This window comes from Oncorhynchus gorbuscha, unplaced genomic scaffold (assembly GCF_021184085.1).
Source record: "Oncorhynchus gorbuscha isolate QuinsamMale2020 ecotype Even-year unplaced genomic scaffold, OgorEven_v1.0 Un_scaffold_4050, whole genome shotgun sequence".
NCBI classification, from domain to species: domain Eukaryota; kingdom Metazoa; phylum Chordata; class Actinopteri; order Salmoniformes; family Salmonidae; genus Oncorhynchus; species Oncorhynchus gorbuscha.
Genome location: NW_025748159.1, coordinates 27,501 through 38,184, shown reverse-complemented (window position 1 = coordinate 38,184; position 10,684 = coordinate 27,501). Strand labels below are relative to the sequence as shown.

The 10,684-nt window shown below is 44.7% G+C and overlaps 1 protein-coding gene across 1 annotated transcript in view; it reads right to left on the bottom strand.

Annotated features, from left to right (window-relative positions):
- Nucleotides 1-949: 949 nt before the first annotated feature.
- LOC124028333 (protein tweety homolog 3-like) overlaps nucleotides 950-10,684 on the bottom strand; it is a gene marked incomplete at its 5' end in the record, with an annotated part of 25,255 nt that continues 15,520 nt past the window's right edge. Inside the window, 3 exons of the mRNA XM_046340439.1 lie at nucleotides 950-1,286; nucleotides 3,911-4,093; nucleotides 7,559-7,695. Of these exons, the coding sequence (XP_046196395.1) occupies nucleotides 1,154-1,286; nucleotides 3,911-4,093; nucleotides 7,559-7,695 (453 nt within the window). The remainder of the gene's footprint in view (nucleotides 1,287-3,910; nucleotides 4,094-7,558; nucleotides 7,696-10,684) is intronic.

Sequence of the window (10,684 nt, the reverse complement as noted above, 5' to 3'; positions counted from 1 at the left end):
TACTACCAAATGGTTAGCACCACTGGTCCAGTCTTGTACTACCAAATGGTTAGCACCACTGGCCCAGTCTTGTACTACCAAATGGTTAGCAGCACTGGCCCAGTCTTGTACTACCAAATGGTTAGCACCACTGGCCCAGTCTTGTACTACCAAATGGTTAGCACCACTGGTCCAGTCTTGTACTACCAAATGGTTAGCACCAAATGGTTAGCACCACTGGTCCAGTCTTGTACTACCAAATGGTTAGCACCACTGGCCCAGTCTTGTACTTGGTTAGCACCACTGGCCCAGTCTTGTACTACCAAATGGTTAGCACCACTGGCCCAGTCTTGTACACCAAATGGTACTACTGGCCCAGTCTTGTAAAAATGGTTGGCACCACTGGCCCAGTCTTGTACTACCAAATGGTTAGCACCACTGGCCCAGTCTTGTACTACCAAATGGTTAAACTGGCCCAGTCTCATACTACCAAATGGTTGCACCACTGGCCCAGTCTCATACTACCAAATGGTTAGCACCACTGGCCCAGTCTTGTACTACCAAATGGTTTGGCACCACTGGCCCAGTCTTGTACTACCAAATGGTTAGCACCACTGGCCCAGTCTTGTACTACCAAATGGTTAGCACCACTGGCCCAGTCTTGTACTACCAAATGGTTAGCACCACTGGCCCAGTCTTGTACTACCAAATGGTTAGCACCACTGGCCCAGTCTTGTACTACCAAATGGTTACACCACTGGCCCAGTCTTGTACTACCAAATGGTTAGCACCACTGGCCCAGTCTTGTACTACCAAATGGTTAGCACCACTGGCCCAGTCCAAATGGTTAGCACCACTGGCCCAGTCGTGTACTACCAAATGGTTAGCACCACTGGCCCAGTCGTGTACTACCAAATGGTTAGCACCACTGGCCCAGTCGTGTACTACCAAATGGTTAGCACCACTGGCCCAGTCTTACGGTTCCATTTGACATGCAGAATAGACTAACCATAGTTTACATCAGAATTAGAGACTGACAAAATATTTTTTTTTCACCTTTTTTCATCTGTCAGACTAAAACACCTGTTTTGAATACAATCTATTACATTTAAAAAAGCCAGGCTGCCAAAATGACCTTTGCGATGGTATTTCGACCCTCGAAGGTAAAACACCTTCAGGGTTCAGAGGGGGCATACTGTAGTAGAGTGTGTACTAGAAAGTGTGCACTTACAGAGGGTGGAGGGGATTCCCTGCCAATCAGAGGCGTGTTCTCACACCTGGGGGTCTGAAAGTTTGCGTTCTGGGTCCTGCGTCACAAACGAGAGGTTACTGAGGTCACTTCCTGGTTACTGAGGTCACTTCCTGGTTATTGTTGTCACTTCCTGGTTACTGAGGTCACTTCCTGGTTATTGTTGTCACTTCCTGGTTATTGTTGTCATTTCCTGGTTACTGAGGTCACTTCCTGCACTACAGTCCTCCCTACAACAACTAGATTGCGTCCCAATGATCTCTCCTTTCTCCCGAAGTGTGCACTTGTTCACTTCCCTTCATGCATATGACTGGAATACGGAAACTCCATCTCGTATTCTAGTATCCATGCCAACATCAATCAAATGCTTTTTACAATGGTGGGGAGTGGTGAATGAGTGCACACTTCAAGAGGAAGGAGAGATCGTTGGGACTTAGCCTCAGACCCTCAGTATGTGGTCGGCGTCACAACAACAGCACCTTGTCTGCTATATTATTGTCCTAGCGCTAGATGCTTAAAGGGTTGGGCCAGTAACCAAAAGGTTGATGTGCCCTTGAGCAAAGCACTGAACCCTGATTTGCTCCTTGGGTGCCGTACTACTCTGGCCGACCATGTAAAACAACACATTTCAGTGCACCTATCCGGTGCATGTGATAATCTTCTTCTTTTTTTAAATACATAATGTATTGTTTTGTATCAGTGGTATACTTAATGGAATACACTAATGCATAACTTAAACTTACGTTGACTAGTTGAAAGCTATGCAGGCCTATTACGTTGACTAGTTGAAAGATGCAGGCCTATTACGTTGACTAGTTGAAAGCTATGCAGGCCTATTACGTTGACTAGTTGAAAGATATGACTAGTTGAAAGCTATGCAGGCCTATTACGTTGACTAGTTGAAAGCTATGCAGGCCTATTACGTTGACTAGTTGAAAGATATGCAGGCCTATTGAAAGATATGCAGGCCTGTTACTTGACTAGTTGAAAGCTATGCAGGCCTATTACGTTGACTAGTTGAAAGATATGCAGGCCTATTACGTTGACTAGTTGAAAGATATGCAGGCCTATTACGTTGACTAGTTGAAAGCTATGCAGGCCTATTACGTTGACTAGTTGAAAGCTATGCAGGCCTATTGCTAGTTGAAAGCAGGCCTATTACGTTGACTAGTTGAAAGCTATGCAGGCCTATTACGTTGACTAGTTGAAAGCTATTACGCAGGCCTGCTAGGCCCTATTACGTTGACTAGTTGAAAGCTATGCAGGCCTATTACGTTGACTAGTTGAAAGATATGCAGGCCTATTACGTTGACTAGTTGAAAAGCTATGCAGGCCTATTACGTTGACTAGTTGAAAGCTATGCAGGCCTATTACGTTGACTAGTTGAAAAGGTATGCAGGCCTATTACGTTGACTAGTTGAAAGCTATGCAGGCCTGTTACTTGCCTATTACGTTGACTAGTTGAAAGCTATGCAGGCCTATTACGTTGACTAGTTGAAAGCTATGCAGGCCTATTACGTTGACTAGTTGAAAGCTATGCAGGCCTATTACGTTGACTAGTTGAAAGGCATGCAGGCCTGTTATGCAGGCCTATTACGTTGACTAGTTGAAAGCTATGCAGGCCTATTACGTTGACTAGTTGAAAGCTATGCAGGCCTATTACGTTGACTAGTATTACGTTGAAAGCTATGTTGACAGGCCTATTACGTTGACTAGTTGAAAGCTATGCAGGCCTATTACGTTGACTAGTTGAAAGCTATGCAGGCCTGTTACGGTGACTGAAGTGCGTTATTGAAGTGGACGAGGAGGAGAAACATGTACTGCAGTCATCATGTGTGTAGATGAAGGGTGTAAAACCTTGTAAGGCCACAGCGTTCAACCATGCAGATTGATATGTGTTTCACCTTATGGAAACACTACTGGGTATCATCCTGCTGACCATGATCTGTAACATGGTCCTTATCAGTGACACGAAGACATAGGGACTCTTTACTGAATAAAACAAACTTAGGCTACTTTATATACGTTTGTGAGTGTATCTGTTTTCAATGTGGCAGCCTGGTGGTTAAATATTACAATAGTATCAACGTTTGTCTGAGTCCATGCAGGCTCAAATGATCAGTGACGGGACTAGATAGCATGTGCTAGCTAGTGACTGGCAGGCAATGGGTTCCCGCTAGCGGCTAGCAGGCTAACTCACACCCTTTAGCTGTAGCTTTACGGTAGGTCGATACCAGTCAATGGCAATTGCGTGGCTAATTGGTAGCAGGCAATAGCTAACTTGTATGGCAGGCAGGCAATGTGTAAAAGCTAACTTCGATATGGCTAGCAGGCTTACTCACATGTAGCCTAATGTATATCACTGAGCAGGCAGTGTAGCTTCACTTGGGTAACTGATAGCTAACTGATAGCAGGCAGTGTTTTGTTTATGCTAGCAGGCTAACTCACTCGCTAGCTAGCGATAATGTATGGCAGGGGCAATGGCGATCGCGTGGCTAACTTGAGCTTGTATAGCAGGCAGTGTGTCGATTCTGCTAGCGGTGCTAACTGACATGTGGCTAGCAGGCTAACTCACTCGCTAGCTACAATAATCTATGGCAGGCAATGTAGATCGCGTGGCTAGCTTGTGTAGCAGGCAGTGTTTTGTTTCAGCTAGCGGCTACCGGTGGGGTGCTAACTCACATGTACTCAGTGACAGGGGCATTGCTGACAGTGTGGGCCGTAGCAGGGATGCTAGCTTCGCTGCCGTAGCTGCTACCACAGCTGTAGAGGCTGGGCATGTGCACGCGGTACAGGTTATCATGAGGACCCGCCCCCCGATTGCCCTGGGCAGCAGACTCGTCTTCTCCATCCTCATCATCCGTCCTTCATTGGCCAGGGCCAAGGGGAGGGGCCGGGCCAAGGGGAGGGGCCGGGCGAGGGGAGGGGCCGGGCGAGGGGAAGGAGGGGTGAGGGGAGACAGACAGTGAGAGTGAGAACAGAGGAGAGAGGAGCTGATAGAGGGTCAACTCAGACTCATAGGACCCTTGAAGGAGGATAATACACCCTCAACCGACAGATCTAGGATCAGCTTCCCTCCCACAAACCTGACCTTTTACCATTAAATGAGGAAAATTAAAAACTGACCCAAGATCAGGGACTAGGGGCCAAGTCCACACTAAACCACCTAATTCCCTTGTATTGGTATTGGTGCAACAGAGAGACGCCAGGCAAGAATAACCCCAAAACACCCCCACCACCATCAACCCCCAGGCACCACCCCACCACAAAGCACAGGTGCACACGAGGATCACAGAACACTGTCTTGGGGTCAAAGATCAGAAGTCAGGAGTCAGATTTGTTTCATTTCAGCCAATTGTAGAAGGAACCCGATCATGCAGTTTTCAGCATCATCCTCACCGTCATCAGTAGCAGCTCTGTCTCAGCAGCAGAGGGATACAGCAAGAGGACAGGAGAGAAGCTTAGAGCTTATTTACAAAGGAATCGTCGGAATCGATTCCCCTGAACGGCAGCCAATGACTGACTCCCCATAATGAGCATTCATTTCAAGCCATTTGATTCTTTTCAAGCCATTTGATTCATTCATTTCAAGCCATTTGATTCTTTTCAAGCCATTTGATTCATTCATTTCAAGCCATTTGATTCTTTTCAAGCCATTTGATTCATTCATTTCAAGCCATTTGATTCTTTTCAAGCCATTTGATTCATTCATTTCAAGCCATTTGATTCATTCATTTCAAGCCATTTGATTCATTCATTTCAAGCCATTTGATTCTTTTCAAGCCATTTGATTCATTCATTTCAAGCCATTTGATTCTTTCCAAGCCATTTGATTCTTTTCAAGCCATTTGATTCAATCATTTCAAGCCATTTGATTCTTTTCAAGCCATTTGATTCAATCATTTCAAGCCATTTGATTCATTCATTTCAAGCCATTTGATTCATTCATTTCAAGCCATTTGATTCTTTTCAAGCCATTTGATTCATTCCTTTTCAAGCCATTTGATTCATTCATTTCAAGCCATTTGATTCATTCATTTCAAGCCATTTGATTCTTTTCAAGCCATTTGATTCATTCATTTCAAGCCATTTGATTCTTTTCAAGCCATTTGATTCAATCATTTCAAGCCATTTGATTCTTTTCAAGCCATTTGATTCAATCATTTCAAGCCATTTGATTCATTCATTTCAAGCCATTTGATTCATTTCAAGCCATTTGATTCATTCCTTTTCAAGCCATTTGATTCATTCATTTCAAGCCATTTGATTCATTCATTTCAAGCCATTTGATTCTTTTCAAGCCATTTGATTCAATCATTTCAAGCCATTTGATTCTTTTCAAGCCATTTGATTCATTCCTTTTCAAGCCATTTGATTCATTCATTTCAAGCCATTTGATTCATTCATTTCAAGCCATTTGATTCTTTTCAAGCCATTTGATTCAATCATTTCAAGCCATTTGATTCTTTTCAAGCCATTTGATTCAATCATTTCAAGCCATTTGATTCAATCATTTCAAGCCATTTGATTCATTCCTTTTCAAGCCATTTGATTCAATCATTTCAAGCCATTTGATTCTTTTCAAGCCATTTGATTCATTAATTTCAATCACACTTCAGGAGGAAGTGGGGCGGCAGGTAGCCTAGTGGTTAGAGCGTTGGGCCAGTAAAGCGAGAGGTTGCTGGATCGAATCCCCGAGCTGACAAGGTAAAAAATATGTCGTTCTGCCCCTTAACAAGGCACCTTTCCTAGACCATCGTAAATAAGAATTTGTTCTTACCTGCCTTGCCTAGTTAAATAAAGCATACATTTAAAAAAGCAATTTGATTCATTCATTTCAGGTTATTTGATTCATGCATCTGAAATCTTGAGTGCACCGTAAAAATGTAAATTCATACAAAATGTCACAAAGAAAACTAAAATCAGGTCAAAATGGCCGCTGCTGGTGAACCATTTTCTGCTGTGACAGACAATAATAATAATAATAAAATAAACAATGATCAATAACAAAACAAAACAACAATCGGCAGCGAAAAATAATGAAAGAATCAGATATAGGACGCTTATTGGGAAGGTAGTGGAGTGCAGGTCAACTACACAGGGTATAAAACATGTTTGTAGAACTTTAGATCGGTCCGTAGATTGCCCGGGCAGTGAAGAGGAAAGCACTGGTTCGCCGAGAGGCTTCAACTGTTATCTCGTCACACCACCAGGGGGCAGCAGTGCTATTTCAGAATTAGGTTCTAATGCTGCCACACTCGCATATAAAGCTGCGCAAAACTCATCCACACACACAGAGCCCAAACGCAGGACTGTTCCTACACGAAGCACTCTGCCAAGGCCTCTCTTCTCGATGATAGAAACACAGGAGGAGGTCGACGAGGGACACACAGAATCTCTGTCGCTACAGAGATGTCAATTGAGAAGTGCAATGTATTTAGTGCAAAATATATTACGCCAAGGGCCAAAACCGTCAATGACCCTTTAATCTATATATATGATCTGTGTTCCCATCAACTGTTACTGAGGATTCCATCGTCCCATTCCGAGTCGCAGGTTTTTACAAATCAGAACATTGGTAGGAGAAAGGAGGACGAGGAGAAGAAACAGAAGGAGGGATGAGGGGGGACAGAAAATAATGGTGTTGACCCAATTAGAAGATGTGAAATAAAACTGAGAGACGGGCGCAGACAGACAGACAGACAGACAGACAGACAGACAGACAGACAGACAGACAGACAGACAGACAGACAGACAGACAGACAGACAGACAGACAGACAGACAGACAGACAGACAGACAGACAGACAGACAGACAGACAGACAGACAGACAGACAGACAGACAGACAGACAGACAGACAGACAGACAGACAGACAGACAGACAGACAGACAGACAGACAGACAGACAGACAGAGTCTGATAGACAGACAGACAGATGCACTATACTAAACATGAAGGCTGTGTACAGTAGTAGTAGTAGTAGTAGTAGTAGCAGCAGTAGTATTAGTAGCAGTAGTATTAGTAGCAGTAGTAGTATTAGTAGTAGTAGTAAGATCTGATCAATGTCTTAGCAGGGAATAGGCCAGATGTGTTTGTGTTGTGTGTTCAGGTGTTTGTGTTGTGGGTTCAGGTGTTTGTGTTGTGTGTGTTCAGGTTTGTGTTGTGTGTGTTAAGGTGTTTGTCTTGTGTGTGTTCAGGTGTTTGTGCCGGTGTGTTCAGGTGTGTGTTACGGTGTTTGTGTTGTGTGTTCAGGTGTTTGTGTTGTTAGTGTTCAGGTGTGTTAAGGTGTTTGTCTTGTGTGTGTTCAGGTGTATGTTCAGGTGTGTTACCTCTTGCTCTGCCAGGTGTGTGGCACACTGCAGACGATGGAAGAGAACATGAGAGCTGTGACGAAGGAGAACAGCACCAGGTAGATCAGCCCCTCCACTCCATCATAACACAACCCTGTTAGAGCCTGGACATAGTCCTGGAACACAACAATATAACACCACCCTGTTAGAGCCTGGACATAGTCCTGGAACACAACAATATAACACCACCCTGTTAGAGCCTGGACATAGTCCTGGAATACAACAATATAACACCACCCTGTTAGAGCCTGGACATAGTCCTGGAATACAACAATATAACACCACCCTGTTAGAGCCTGGACATAGTCCTGGAATACAACAATATAACACCACCCTGTTAGAGCCTGGACATAGTCCTGGAATACAACAATATAACACCACCCTGTTAGAGCCTGGACATAGTCCTGGAACACAATATAACACCACACTGTTAGAGCCTGGACAGAGTCCTGGAACACAATATAACACCACCCTGTTAGAGCCTGGACATAGTCCTGGAACACAACAATATAACACCACCCTATTAGAGCCTGGACATAGTCCTGGAACACAACAATATAACACCACCCTATTAGAGCCTGGACATAGTCCTGGAACACAATATAACACCACCCTGTTAGAGCCTGGACATAGTCCTGGAACACAATATAACACCACCCTGTTAGAGCCTGGACATAGTCCTGGAACACAATATAACACCACCCTGTTAGAGCCTGGACATAGTCCTGGAACACTACAATATAACACCACCCTGTTAGAGCCTGGACATAGTCCTGGAACACAATATAACACCACCCTGTTAGAGCCTGGACAGAGTCCTGGAACACAATATAACACCACCCTGTTAGAGCCTGGACATAGTCCTGGAACACAATATAACACCACCCTGTTAGAGCCTGGACAGAGTCCTGGAACACAATATATAACACCACCCTGTTAGAGCCTGGACATAGTCCTGGAACACAATATAACACCACCCTGTTAGAGCCTGGACATAGTCCTGGAACACAATATAACACCACCCTGTTAGAGCCTGGACATAGTCCTGGAACACAATATAACACCACCCTGTTAGAGCCTGGACATAGTCCTGGAACACTACAATATAACACCACCCTGTTAGAGCCTGGACATAGTCCTGGAACACAATATATAACACCACCCTGTTAGAGCCTGGACATAGTCCTGGAACACAATATAACACCACCCTGTTAGAGCCTGGACATAGTCCTGGAACACAATATAACACCACCCTGTTAGAGCCTGGACAGAGTCCTGGAACACAATATAACACCACCCTGTTAGAGCCTGGACATAGTCCTGGAACACAATATAACACCACCCTGTTAGAGCCTGGACAGAGTCCTGGAACACAATATAACACCACCCTGTTAGAGCCTGGACATAGTCCTGGAACACAATATAACACCACCCTGTTAGAGCCTGGACATAGTCCTGGAACACAATATAACACCACCCTGTTAGAGCCTGGACATAGTCCTGGAACACAATATAACACCACCCTGTTAGAGCCTGGACAGAGTCCTGGAACACAATATAACACCACCCTGTTAGAGCCTGGACATAGTCCTGGAACACAATATAACACCACCCTGTTAGAGCCTGGACATAGTCCTGGAACACAATATAACACCACCCTGTTAGAGCCTGGACATAGTCCTGGAATACAACAATATAACACCACCCTGTTAGAGCCTGGACATAGTCCTGGAACACAACATAACTCCACCCTGTTAGAGCCTGGACATAGTCCTGGAACACTACAATATAACACCACCCTGTTAGAGCCTGGACATAGTCCTGGAACACAATATAACACCACCCTGTTAGAGCCTGGACAGAGTCCTGGAACACAATATAACACCACCCTGTTAGAGCCTGGACATAGTCCTGGAACACAATATAACACCACCCTGTTAGAGCCTGGACAGAGTCCTGGAACACAATATAACACCACCCTGTTAGAGCCTGGACAGAGTCCTGGAACACAATATAACACCACCCTGTTAGAGCCTGGACATAGTCCTGGAACACAATATAACACCACCCTGTTAGAGCCTGGACATAGTCCTGGAACACAATATAACACCACCCTGTTAGAGCCTGGACATAGTCCTGGAACACAATATAACACCACCCTGTTAGAGCCTGGACATAGTCCTGGAACACAATATAACACCACCCTGTTAGAGCCTGGACATAGTCCTGGAACACTACAATATAACACCACCCTGTTAGAGCCTGGACATAGTCCTGGAACACAATATAACACCACCCTGTTAGAGCCTGGAACACAATATAACACCACCCTGTTAGAACCTGGACATAGTCCTGGAACACAATATAACACCACCCTGTTAGAGCCTGGACATAGTCCTGGAACACAATATAACACCACCCTGTTAGAGCCTGGACATAGTCCTGGAACACAATATAACACCACCCTGTTAAAGACTGGACAGAGTCCTGGAACACAATATAACACCACCCTGTTAGAGCCTGGACATAGTCCTGGAACACTACAATATAACACCACCCTGTTAGAGCCTGGACATAGTCCTGGAACACAATATAACACCACCCTGTTAGAGCCTGGACAGAGTCCTGGAACACAATATAACACCACCCTGTTAGAACCTGGACATAGTCCTGGAACACAATATAACACCACCCTGTTAGAGCCTGGACATAGTCCTGGAACACAATATAACACCACCCTGTTAGAGCCTGGACATAGTCCTGGAACACAATATAACACCACCCTGATAAAGACTGGACAGAGTCCTGGAACACAACAACATAACACCACCCTGTTAGAGCCTGGACATAGTCCTGGAACACAATATAACACCACCCTGTTAGAGCCTGGACATAGTCCTGGAACACAATATAACACCACCCTGTTAAAGACTGGACAGAGTCCTGGAACACAACAACATAACACCACCCTGTTAGAGCCTGGACATAGTCCTGGAACACAATATAACACCACCCTGTTAGAGCCTGGACATAGTTCTGGAACACAACAATATAACACCACCCTGTTAGAGCCTGGACATAGTCCTGGAACACAATATAACACCA